Source organism: Podarcis pityusensis (genome assembly GCF_964106645.2).
Source record: "Podarcis pityusensis genome assembly, chromosome: 8".
In the NCBI taxonomy this organism is placed as follows: Eukaryota; Metazoa; Chordata; class Lepidosauria; order Squamata; family Lacertidae; genus Podarcis; species Podarcis pityusensis.
In genome coordinates this window covers 38,108,962-38,121,818 of record NC_138033.1, presented here as the reverse complement: position 1 = coordinate 38,121,818, position 12,857 = coordinate 38,108,962, and the positions used below count along the sequence as shown (strand labels likewise).

General features: G+C 44.0%; 1 protein-coding gene across 5 annotated transcripts in view; it reads left to right on the top strand.

Moving 5' to 3' along the window:
- The window catches only part of LRRC36 (leucine rich repeat containing 36), a 23,585-nt gene extending 10,728 nt beyond the window's left edge, over positions 1 to 12,857 (top strand). For all 5 annotated transcript variants that reach the window (XM_081016899.1, XM_081016897.1, XM_081016900.1 and 2 more), the window contains 9 exons: positions 2,187 to 2,311; positions 3,054 to 3,105; positions 3,945 to 4,421; positions 6,302 to 6,525; positions 7,740 to 7,902; positions 9,560 to 9,738; positions 10,603 to 10,714; positions 11,640 to 11,754; positions 12,564 to 12,857. In XM_081016899.1, coding sequence (XP_080873025.1) covers positions 2,187 to 2,311; positions 3,054 to 3,105; positions 3,945 to 4,421; positions 6,302 to 6,525; positions 7,740 to 7,902; positions 9,560 to 9,738; positions 10,603 to 10,714; positions 11,640 to 11,754; positions 12,564 to 12,765 — 1,649 coding nt within the window. In that variant the 3' untranslated portion in view covers positions 12,766 to 12,857. The remainder of the gene's footprint in view (positions 1 to 2,186; positions 2,312 to 3,053; positions 3,106 to 3,944; positions 4,422 to 6,301; positions 6,526 to 7,739; positions 7,903 to 9,559; positions 9,739 to 10,602; positions 10,715 to 11,639; positions 11,755 to 12,563) is intronic.

The following is a 12,857-nucleotide window of genomic DNA, read 5'->3' as shown; positions in this document are numbered from 1 at the left end:
CTGAATATTTGATTGTGCTCATGTACATTGTGTGGTGCTGCCCTTGTATCTGGTCTGGAAGCTGCCATTGTCCCTGACTGTTGACTCTGCCGACCCAGCATGCCCCTCTGCCAGAAGCCACAACAGAAGAGAGCTTTTGCCTCTATGTCCTGCTTCTTCATGGAGGCTGCTGTGGAAAACAGAATGCTGGATTGGATGGGCCACTGGCCTGATCCAGTTGGGCTCTGATGAGTGACTGACTCTCCATGAGACATGCTTGGATATTGGCTGCTTTGAGCTTTACAAGGCATTCTTGCAATTATGAGTGTGTCCACACTTTCCTCTTTCTAGGCACAGTTCTGCGCTCTAAAGCTCAGTGTTTGGGCAGTCTTCTTTTAGCCCCCCAGCTTTCCCTGTGAAAACACATGCTTTAAAGCTGACATGCAACAAATGGCTATTCAGGTTTTCACGGATTGCCAAAAGTAGGTTTTCATAGGGAAAACTCTGGAGTAAAAAAATGGTGCTTGGACAAAGAGCTTTAAAGCGTGGATCATACTTGATCTCTCCTTTCTATAGCTAGTCTGTAAGTCCATATCCAGTGGGACGCGGATGGCGCTGTGGGTTAAACCACAGAGCCTAGGACTTGCCGATCAGGAGGTCGGCGGTTCGAATGCCCACGGTGGGGTGAGCTCCCGTTGCTCGGTCTCTGCTCCTGCCAACCTAGCAGTTCGAAAGCACGTCAAAGTGCAAGTAGATAAATAGGTGGCGGGAAGGTAAACGGCGTTTCTGTGCGCTGCTCTGGTTCGCCAGAAGCGGCTTAGTCATGCTGGCCACATGACCCGGAAGCTGTACGCCGGCTCCCTCGGCCAGTAAAGCGAGATGAGCGCCGCAACCCCAGAGTCAGTCACGACTGGACCTAATGGTCAGGGGTCCCTTTACCTTTTTTAAAACTCCATATCTGACCTTTATTTCACTCAGACTCTTGACTTGCCTTCCCTCCTTCTTTCCTAAGGAGGAAATGTGTGTGGCTGCAATTTGCTGGTGTTTGTTTCACCACAGATCCTAACCATCCCTTTTCCCTGAGGGGCAAAACTGTATATTGCTACAATGCCTTGAAGCAAAGATACCCTCAAGTGGGTAATCCCTTTATGTCATCTTCTCAAAGAAATCCTTTCAAATGCATTTAGGGTCTTCAGATGGGGTTATCAGAAAGCTTTTCTTACAGTGTTGCACAATTTATATTCTGTTTAAAGGTCAGGGAGAAGGGATTTAGATTTCTCACCCAAACTTACTCCCTGGTATTTTAAATCTTCTCATATTGTGTATGATATGGCCCGCCTTCAACTATTTTAACAGCTAGTAAGATACACACACACACACACACACACACACACACACGGTACAAAGGCCCCCATGTGTTTGCCCTACAATCTCCCTGGGTGATGTTGTCACTCCCAGGAGGAACTATGGTAGGATTATAAATGTGTGTGGCAGAGGAGCAGTGTGCATTAGCCACTTCAGATAGCTAGAACCTGTAAAAAAAGGTGGGGAGAGAAGACAGCCCCCAGACTATTTTGTGAGCATTTTAAAGAAGTCCTGCATTCATGTGGATTCTAGAAAATCCTCACAGAAATGGGATGAAACTAATTTCCTGGTCAACACATGTAACATGGAAATGAACTGGTATAATTAAGACTGTTCCATCCATCCCTAATTTGAACCAATGTTTTCTTTGTTTATTCCTTTGACTGTAATACTGTGTGGGGGTTTTTTAAATAACAAAACCTTATATTTGTGGGGTGGTGTTCTGATCTTTGATAGAACCCTTGGTTTTGGGGAATTGGGTTGGCAGATTTTTGAAGCCAGCAGAGTTGTGACACTATTCCCCACTTAGATTTATCTCTCTCCCCAGATTATACTTGATTTTTTTCTCTCTAACTCAGGAAGGTATTGCAGTTATTTATTTTGGGGGTATTTTATGGTACATCTGAGCTCAGTGGTATATCTGGGAGCTATAAATGGGTTTAGTGCCCCACTGGGCTGCCAAGGTAAGGAAATGGATAAATGCCCCCTGAGGAGCTTCCTGTAAGAGCAAAACAAAAGGATGGGCCTCAGCAGTCTGGAACACGTGGGTGTGTTTCATTCTGATTCTTCTGCAAACGAACAGTGGGTGCTCATCATTATTTCTCCTTATGAAACGAAACCAGGTACAAAGTATTCATCTCCTCGCCATATGTCATGCCATGATGAGAGAGACTCATTTCTAAAGACATCGCCTGTTTCTGTGTTGCCAACCAGCAAATTAACTAAAGGAAACAAGGACCAGATCCTGGTAAGTGGGCTTGATGAAGTCAAACAGAGGCAGGCGGCTTCTGCTGCTGTTTTGGGCAGCGCTTTGCTATGTTAAACTTCTGTGTCCTCTAACTGTACAGTTGCATCAGTGTCAGCTGTAGAAAGTTTTTAGGTGTCATATGCATTGAGAGGGAGGCCTTTCCTTTTCAAAATTGTGGCAATCCCCCTGTTTATGTCCTTTCTTATACATAAAGCATGATAATGCCAAACCTACTCTTTTTGTCCATCCCATTTGTATCGGTTCATTAAATGACTAGAACATGTGTTCACATTTTGGGTTATACAGTACAACTAAGTGAAGTCAGTAAACTCCAGGCTAGTTCACAGACTAGAAGGAGAGAAACAGTAGGCCTATATGACAGTTCATTGTCCTACGCCTCATATCACATGGTGCTTCCAGGGACAGTGGCATGATGGTTAGTTTTATGAGTGTTTGCTACCACTTGCCTGTTGAAATGCCTACTGGTAATTCTGCCCCTAGATCCATTTATGGCCTCTTAATTGAAACACTCAGAAACATTTCGTGGGGGGGGGGGGAGGGCCAAAATGAAAACCAGATGTGCTTCCACCCCCAGGCCTGGAGAAAGCAACTGAAATGCAAAATACTTAAAACTCTTATATGGTAAAGCAATGCCAAAAGTTAAGGTAAAAGACTGATTTTTCTGAAACAAATGAGTAACTCTTGCTATTGGACAGAATATTGACTTTGTAATATCTTCCAGCTAGACAATGCAAATGCAAGACAGTTTCTGAGTCACAACTGTTTGGACAGAGGTGAGTGTTTTCCTTTTCCAACCTCATAAAAATCTGTGTGCATTCTCAGCCTTTAGGGGTCAGATGACTCTCCTGATTCTGATGTTTCTCTAAGGCCAGTTCTCACAAAAAAGCAGACAGAAAGTAGTAAAATCTATCCAGATTCTGCTGCTTGAGCCTGAATATTTCATCAGTACGTTAAAAAACACACCTTGCATGTCAAGGTGAAGAAGGCTGCTACCTCTGAGGTCCCCCCCCCCATGGGGACCCATATTCCATCATGTAAGTGTCCACTTGCAGTCTCACGTGGAACAGTCCAAATATGGGCCTACCACCTACCTGCTCTTTCTGAATACTAGGCCTAAATCTAGATGAAAACGTGACTATTTGAAGATATGGGTGTTTCTTACAAGGATTTATTTCAACTTATTGAGATGTTTTTCAGTTTGGTACAAAAATATAATTTACAGGATAAGTTTTGAGTGATTGATGGGTTTTCTTTTTGCAACCATCAATATAAATGGCAGGTATATTGCTAATATGCTTCTCAACCACTAGAGCTCCAGTTTTTTGGCTCACTCAGCCTTTGCCTCAGAGCATGAAATAAACATCTGTCAACCCACATAATTTAATTTATAAATGGAACCTTATCTTAAGTGTGACTAAATTCACATCTTTCTTCCCAGCAAAGTTTATTAACTATGATTATCTTGTGATAAATGGAAACAACTCCTGATAGGAATTTATGTAAACCACATAGAGGGGTTTTTTTGAGCCATCTGTGCTTCTTGTTGAATAAAAATATATTTAATGAATGAACAAGTGAATTGTAATGTCCTCCCTCTGCTTGTTGCTTGCAGAACAGAAACTCCGGTCTCCCACTGCCCTGCAGGCACAGACTTCCCTGCCCTCCCAGATGAAAAGCAGAGCTGTGTCTGGTAAGGGGAAGTTTCACGTGTCCTTTTCTGAAGGCTCATCTCTAGACTTCCTCTGTCCAGCAAAAAGAGAAATGGGAAATAGGAAAGTGGACATTCTTGACCTTGGCCGGGCTGCTTCTCCAACTAGGAGGCTGAGTCTGAGTGATGATGCAGGGAAGACCAACCTCAGGCCAGAGAGTTATGAGCACCTGTACCTCCCATCCTCTGCGAATCGCAGGGAGCTGGTGAAGAGGCTTCATGATGAGAGGAATGAGAAGACGGCAGCCGATGATGTTTGTAATTACACCTCACAGTTTGCTAACGAAGTCCTGGCTCCTGCCCGGTCCTCATGTGGAGATTTCCTGGGACAGCACTCAGAAGCGGATGCAGACCATGCAAGTCCCTTAAAGCTCAGCTCAGGTAAAGGCCGGCTTTATTGTCTTAGTTTTCAAGATGTAACTTCTTCAGTCTTTCCTAACCTTTCTGAATGAGAGGAAATCTTTGTTTGGTTCTCTCCTGGTGACGCAAAATGTCAACTTTCTGCCACTATTAATAATATTTCTTAGCCTTCTCCTTTTGCAAAATACAGGTGGTCAACAGTATAATGAGCAGCCAGCTTCTGTTCACAAATTTCAGCTTCAAAGAAAGAGGCATGAAGGCAAAAACACTGAGCAATGGGCCTTCTCCTAAATTTCAGAATTCAGTGTACAGTGGTACCTCGGGTTAAGTACTTAATTCGTTCCAGAGGTCCGTTCTTAACCTGAAACTGTTCTTAACCTGAAGCACCACTTTAGCTAATGGGGCCTCCTGCTGCCGCCGCGCCGCCGGAGCACGATTTCTGTTCTCATCCTGAAGCAAAGTTCTTAACCCCAGGTACTATTTCTGGGTTAGTGGAGTCTGTTACCTGAAGCATATGTAACCCAAGGTGCCACTGTATTGTCAATAGTCAATAGCCGTAGAAGAGAAGATCATTACTCTATCTCTTCCACTTAGCTTAAAAGAGGCAGGCCTAAAGTGAGACTAGGAATGGGGGAGCAATTTGATTCCATTCTCAAACTTTATAAAGTACATTTTCTTGAAAACTAATAATTACAGCAAAGATTCTTGTTCCTCTATCTATTGAGTACGTAACTGAATGTAGTTATGAGACTGATACTCAAATCTGGGAGTTAGGAGAAATACCCACAAAAGGGCGGAAAAACAGGGCACAAATGAATAGAGAGAACAAAGTTGATCCTCACAACTGTTTCTGCTGTGTTTAGCCCGTTACCATGCTCCATTGGTAAAAGTATCCTGAGCTTCTCCATTGGAAAATGATTTTACAGCTCTTGTCACCACACATGCTTGGATTGAACCCACTCTTCCAAAGAATTTTCACACATGGGTGATGGTGTACTCTTTCTACCTGTAGGAGCATTTGGAAGGACTACTTTGTTACACCAAAGTTGCATGATGAACAGGCCTGTGCACAGCTTGTCTGAGACCTGGAGTGGGAGTCTTGTTAGAATAAAATTATTAGCATGACAGTGTTAAGTCCTAGCAGGGGGCCCCAGCCGGCTTAGCCCTCCGAGGCCCGGGGCAAGTATACTTGGTTGCCCCCTCCCCTGCACAGGTCTGATTGTGAACCATAGAAAGCATGGAGAATTTGGGCATGGCTACCAGAATTTTTGGAATTTGGTTGGCCTAAATTTTACTTTGGTTTCATTTGTTTTCGAGAGTTGGCCACAAGTGTAGAATTGATGGCCGCTTGCTTTCAGTCTTGGGGGGAAATGGAAAAGAGGAGCTCACAGTGGGTGAGAAATAAAATTATGGGCATGCATGCCAGTGAACTTGGCTCAACAGCCTAACTTGCTACCTTGTCCCCAGTGCTTTGGGTAAGCTAATTACCTTTTAAACAAATGCTGGATTAGTATTTATCTATTTGTTTTGACACCTTAAAAAAAGTGTAAACTATCTGAGGAATTATGACACCAAGGGCATCAGTGAAGCAGTACTGTGTACAGTGACCTGCAGACTTGCAGGATTTATTTTTTCAGACATCAACTCTGGAGAGATCATGCATTTAGATCAAGAGTGGGGAAGACAGGGTGTCTTCACTGTTATTCTTTGCTCTGTTACAGTGCTTGGATGCTTAGCCGCTATGAAAATAATTCAGGCCCTTTTTGGGCTGGTGGAGGATAGAACTGGACTAATAGCCCACCTTCAAGATGGCTGGGAATTAAAGATGCCTTGTGACAAGTGTAAGCCTTTCTTTCCCATCTGCTAACCAAACAGTTCCTTTCTTTCATTATTCAATTCAGCTTCTACAAGCTTTGGAGATTTCCTGTCGAAGCATCGTTCTTTGTTAAGTGAGGTGTCTCTTGGGAATTCACAATCGGCTACAGCCTTAACATCCACATCCAGGAAAGGGCGAGACCCGCCAGCCTGCCGATCTCTCAGTCCTTCAAGAATGGAGTTTAAGCATACCAGCAGCCAGCACACTCCAGTAACCCCCAAGCACTGTTTTAAAGAGCCAGTAACGGAGGTGAGTGCTTTGTTCTGGATCCTCTTTGTGGAGCAGGGGAAGGATCATGGGGTGGTATGCTGCCTAATGAAGCATGTGTGGTATCTGTTCTTTAGCATGGCTGTGAGACATTTATGGGCATGCCTCAGATTGTTCTGAGTGACATTCATTTGCCCTTTCATCTGTTCCTCCCAGCCCCATTCTGCAGCAGTTGATTTCTTCAGCACAGTATAAACTTGCCATTGTATCTCAGGGTGTTTCCAGACTCTCAGTATTTTGTGAGAGATATTCAAACTCTTACTGGAACTTTAGGTTTGAGGAGCTAAAATGAGTCAGAATACTCTGTTGCCCTAGCCTAGTGCAACAAACCCACTTTAGAAAAACAACTCTTTCAAAAGTGTGTGGTTAATGAATGTTAAACAAGAAGCTTGCTCCCAGTGCCAGTCAGTTGGTTGGCATGAACAGTGCATCATCAAAGGTAATCACTGCAACCACTGGTCTGCCATTACAGCAACCTCCTTTGATCTTAGACTGGTACCAGTCACCTGACAACATTATGACATCAGGTGATTGACAAGTGAGCAGTTCTGCCAACCTGTCAGAGTTGGCCTGGGAGTGGGAGACTTAGGCATCCAGCCCCGGATCCCGTTCCCCACTCTTACATACCTCATTACGGTATAAGGCCTTTCAAAAGGGACGTCAAACAGTGGTTCCAGTTGTACCTTTCCCTCATCCTCAGGATCATGGGCTGTCAAAGTGATGCTGATCCTGAATTGAACCTTTGCCCTGCTCTTGTGATTTCAAACAAGGACATAGCTCAGTGGCAAAGGATAGACACCAGATTCATATACTGAGGAGAGAGCCTAGATTAGCTAAACTTCAGTTATAAATACTGGGGGCGGGACAAACCCAGTTTGATAAAAATTGGCAATGAGGCACGGCATACAGCTAGTTAGCAAGGCTGAGGGCTAGGCCAGGAGCAGACCAGTATCAGCCTCTTTGTTGTCTATGTTGTGTTAATTACTTAGTAATAATAATATAAAAATTCTAAGCTACAAAAACAACTGAAAAAACCAAGAAATTGCATGATTTATTTGAGAAACAAGTTGTCAGAAATTCTCTCCTACCCTCGAACTTTAATCCACCTCTTTAAATGTGCATAAATAAATTTTAGATGTTTGTCAGAATGCCTCCATATGTCCAGATGTGACAAATGTTACTTATGTGTTTTGTAGCTTCACTCCAGAGAGCATAGCAATATCCCTCTCCAGACAGCAAGTATTGTCAGCAGCACTGAGAAACCATGTCTTCTTGTCACTGTCCTGCAGCAACTCCTGGATTTAGTGGATCGTTATTGGAATGGCTCTGGCTCCCTTTTTATCAATAAGGATTTCCTTGGTATGCTGTTCTAGGCTCAGGCTATGTGCCTAAAACTCCCACCACCCCCTTCTTTTCAGAGAAGGGAAGCAGACCACATGCCAAGCATGTCACCAGGCAATATTCAGTGTCCTTGTTTGCTGTGCACATCACCAGACTATTTGCATCAGGGGTCACAAAGAATTCTATGCAATTCTTGTATTCTATGCAAGGCTGTGATCATGGGGCCTTTGAAACAGGAAGAATACCTCTGAGGATGTGCAGAATGACTTTCCCTCACAACACAGTAATGATAACCAGGTCACATACACCTGGGCATTGGGGTAAACACTTTTAGGTAAACAGGATAACTCCCAGGCTAGCTAAAGGCTCAGCACCTCTTGTCTTTACTACCTCTAACCCTGAACTTGACTGGTGAGTGCCAACAGCATAGTAGCCAAAATTGGACCATGTAGGATCAAACGGAAATTTTGGCTTTGTTTGGCCTGCTTAACTTGTTCTAATCTTCTCTCTTTTTTTGCATTCTTGTGACCATCATACCTCCTATCAGATGGATCTGCTTATTTTTCTTACTGTATTTACTTAAGTCTAATGTGCCATCAAATCTAATGGGCACCTCAATTTTGAGAACCTTGAAACCAAAATAAGTATTTGCTGGCAAATGTAAATGTGCCATTGAATCTAATGTGCACCTTAATTTTTGCAAAATGTGCACCTTAATTTGGCCAAAGAAAGGTGAGCATTAGATTTGAGTAAATAAAGTAATATTTCAAATTTAACTGTAGGGCAGATTCTTTCATCTTTAATGACTCAGCAACTCCTAGCCTAGTTACTAATCTCTAGGCAAGACCAGCTCTGTTGATTTTTCTTTTTGCCCGAAGCAAATCCATGCAAGATGTTACAGCACCCAATGTCTTTCTTACCTAAAGTAAACACTATGTAGATTACAGCAGTAATAGGTAGAGAGCACACCACCCAGATACTTTACTCCACAGAAAAATGCAGCTCTTCATGGTTATGAGATGACCAGCCACTCTTATCTGAAAAACGCTGTGTTATGCAATACTCCCTTTACAGGCAAGTCTGAATTCATTAAAAATATAATGTAATTGCCCTGCATGAAGGACTCTGCAACTTGAAAACAGACACTGAATGTACTTTTGTTACTCATTAAAAATCTTTTAATAAAAATGTACTTTTAAAAAGAAAAACCAGACCTCCAAGCAGATAAAATCCAGACTTATGTCCTCTGGTCACCACTCTGTAAAATACAGTATTGATAAGGCGAGTTAAAACCAATTAATACAAAATTAAAACTAAATTAAAGCTAACTTTAAAAGCTGAAAGCTACAGAGCAACCAGGATATACCAACATATTTTTGGGGATCCTGAAATTTGCAATAGTACAGAAAACCTTTAGAAGGGGAAAAAACACAAATGGAACGACAGCAACAATATCCAAAGCAGGTCACTGGGGACTGAGTATGCGCAGTAGCCAAAGAATGTGAAGGACAGGGTCAGGAGAGATGGGGTGGGGTGGGGCTGACGGGGTTATCCTGAGACAGGGCAGGGCTGGTTGGCTGGAACCCTGATCAGGAGCAATATCCACACTGCAACATTTGGCTGCAGGTCCCACTTACCATGTTTTAATCTGGTTTGTGCTTTTATTGTCCTGCAGCTCCAGCACGCGATTTGCTTGCATACTTGATGGCGGCTGCCCGTTCACAGCAGGACGTTTGCTCAGCCCGCAAAGCCGTGCTAGGCCCTAGCTCCTCGGGGTTCAGTTGCCAGCTTCCCAGGGAACAACCAAAGTATTCTCAGCAGAACTGCAGCAGTGCCATCGACAAGGCTAGGAGGGTACGTGCTGTTCACCATTGCTTCCCTCTTCCTTCCTCAGTAAAGTGGAAGCAAACCTAGTTCTGTTTTATGAGAGAATCTTTAATGTTTTATAATTAAGATAACTTACTGTCCAGGTATCTGATAAGCCATGTGCGCAAGTCCGTGCTGCTGCTCTGAATTATGGAGCCATCCAGCCCAGAGCCTGTGACTTATGTGGATCACCATGTGCCAGTGGTCAGGCAGTGGCTGAGAGCCCCCATGGACTCAGAAGGTCCCCTCCCTGACCCAGCCTGTCTGCGCCAGCACTTGCCACCCTCCATGCCAGCCCCCTCGGCTGCTATGCCACCTCCGAATTACAGAACAAGAAATGTCCACAGACCCCCAACACACTGGGGCCTCCTGCCATCTGACACTGGGCCTGAGCGCTTTGTATTTTTCTTTAAACACCAGAATGTGATGCAAAACCCACACAGCACAGCTTCCCTCTGGGTATCTGGGTAGCCTCCCACGGCCACACACTCTCATAAACAGTACCCTACAGCCTCTGGATTTCTCTCCCAGGAAACACAGGCCCTTACAGCACCTTCTTTGCAACCCAGTATTCTCAAAACCTCTATACTCTCTTCATAGTCATGGGGGTTTTATGTTGCGGTTTCATTACATGCATTGCATCTGAATGCCAAAAAACAAACATTGCTTTATTTAGAAGGTCCTGGGCTGATTGGTGACGGGATGGTGTTGTCTTCAGAAATCTCTAACCCAGCCTAAAGAAGAAACCTTCTTGATCTCACATGTGTGGCCACATATTTATGTCAGACCAACAGAGTCGCCTTTCCCCCTTGTTGAACTACCCTACCAACTCTTTCCTTCCCTCCCCAACAGAAGGTGGAAGAGAGTCAGAGCCCACCTTTCAAAGAACGAGGTGTGGAAGGTGCTGCTGCTGCCGCCGCCACCTCCAGTTCCAGCTCCCACGGAATATATTCTCTCTCTTATGGTAAGTTCACTGGTTAAATACCAGATGGATGTCTGACTGGACTTGTCAATGCTAGGACTTTCATATCTTTTCTACACTTGTGTTGAGGGAGGCTTTCACATAATCAGTCAGCCTAACTGCTGTTTCTACATGCTCCAGATGAATGAGAGATTGACTACCTCTCCTGCTCGAGTCAAGACTTAGGCTGGCATTGAAGATCACAGGCACAAGCCCCAGCCCCAGTAAAAGAAACAATGTCCCCCATAGGATGTTTCATTGTGCCATTTCCACTACCAGTGCCCATTGCTACAGAGCTTGCCTGGGAGAACTTCCTCTCAGCTGGGGAAGGCAGATTTATACCACAACATCCAGCCACGGGGGAGGGGCTTGGGGTGAAGCCAGAGAGATGCAAGATGACATAGAAGGATGGACAGGGTGACAAAGGAGCTGAACCAGATTTTGAACCCTGCTGATAGCCATTAAGTTTACTGCACCTCCTTGGGCCAATCACAAGGATAAAATAGGGGGCAGGAGGAGTGAGGACATGAGTTTATTGGAGGAAGGGCAGGCTATAAATAAAATAGTGGTGTTTTTTAAAAAAAGGTTAAAAGTGTTGATAACAATTTAAGGCAGTTTGCAACAAACTAAGCAGCAGTAGCAGCATCTCAACAATACAAAAGTACATTTGAAGTCTACAATACAGGTGGTAAAACAAAGTCTCTGAAGGGGTGCATGTTCCAGTTCAGTTTTCATACTATCTCTGTTCTTCTGCTGCACCTAGATTCAGAATAAAATGGATACCCCAAAAAGCCATTTGAAAGACTTCAAATGATCATAGTTAGAATAATAGGTGGGGTTCCATGGGTCACTTTGCTCTGTACCTTTTCCCATGCCTTTGATCAAGCACAACTCTAGGTTTGCTCATCTGCTGATATTTTTCTCCTAGATGAGTTGTTAAGTAGAAATGAGCAGCTGAATGCGCAGGTGGACATCTTAACTTTTGAATTAAAGCAGCTTAAAAAGCAACAGGACACCATCAGTTTGCTGAAGGAGAGCCAAAGGTAAATTAAGTTTGGCAGTTTCATTTAGGGGAGGGAACATAGGGCTATCATTCAATTTTTATCCCTCCTTCCTAAAAGTAGCTCACATGGCATTCATGGTGCCCCCCCACACTTTTGTCATCACAACATCGCTGTGAGGTGGGCTAATCTGAAAAAGTGACTAGTTGAAAGAGTCACAGTCCATCTTTATCATGACACATAATTGACAAGCAGGTTGTCCCTCCCACCTGTCAAAAGCTCTTGCATGGGGATTGCAAATTTGATGTAGAGGGGAAGAAGAAAAGAGCATTGATAGCAGATCCTGTCCTTTGCTGATGCTTGTGATAGACACCTTTTGGAGGGGAGAAAGAAAGCTGCTTTTTGTAAGCAAGTGCAGCAGGCACGACTTCTCCTGTGCTCTGCCGATGCTCACAAAAAGCACCTTTTATTTCTTCTTGCCTTGGCTGCTGTGCAGGGAAAACGCAAGAGGCAAAATCCTGGTTTGGCTGCAAGTACCTGTTTGCAAACCCAAGACAGGATTGAACCATGCCCTCCTGTCCATTAACTAATGCCATGAGCAATGTGACCTGGTTTATAGGGGGACATGGGTTATGGGACAATTAAACCCTCTGGTTAGGGTCAGGATTAGTCCCTATGCCACATGTCCAGTGATTGAAAATATCAAGTTGGAGACTTACAGGTTGGCAACTAATGAAACTCCTGTTTGAAGTAGCTTTTCTTGTTGGTTTGAAAGTCCAAGAAAGCTAACTCATTCAGAGATGCTGGGCTCAGTCAAGGGTGGTTCCTCTTCATTGTTTCCTTCTTGCCAGGTCTCTTGTTTCCACAAACAACTTCCTTCTGCAGCAGCTGAATAAAGAACAAGACCCTTCCGTAGGCAAAACAGGCCGTCTTTCGGAGAAGATCCCTGATGCTCCTTGTCATGCCTCTTGCCTTGCGAGGACGTCCCATCGTGCTTCCCTCACCTCTCCCATTGCTTGGAATCCAGAAATGTTAAGCGGCTGTCCTCTCTGACAGAAAGCACAGAATCACTTTCTTCCCATGGTGACTGTCATACAAATTATGCTTCATTTTCACATAACCAATCAATCAATCTCTTTATTACA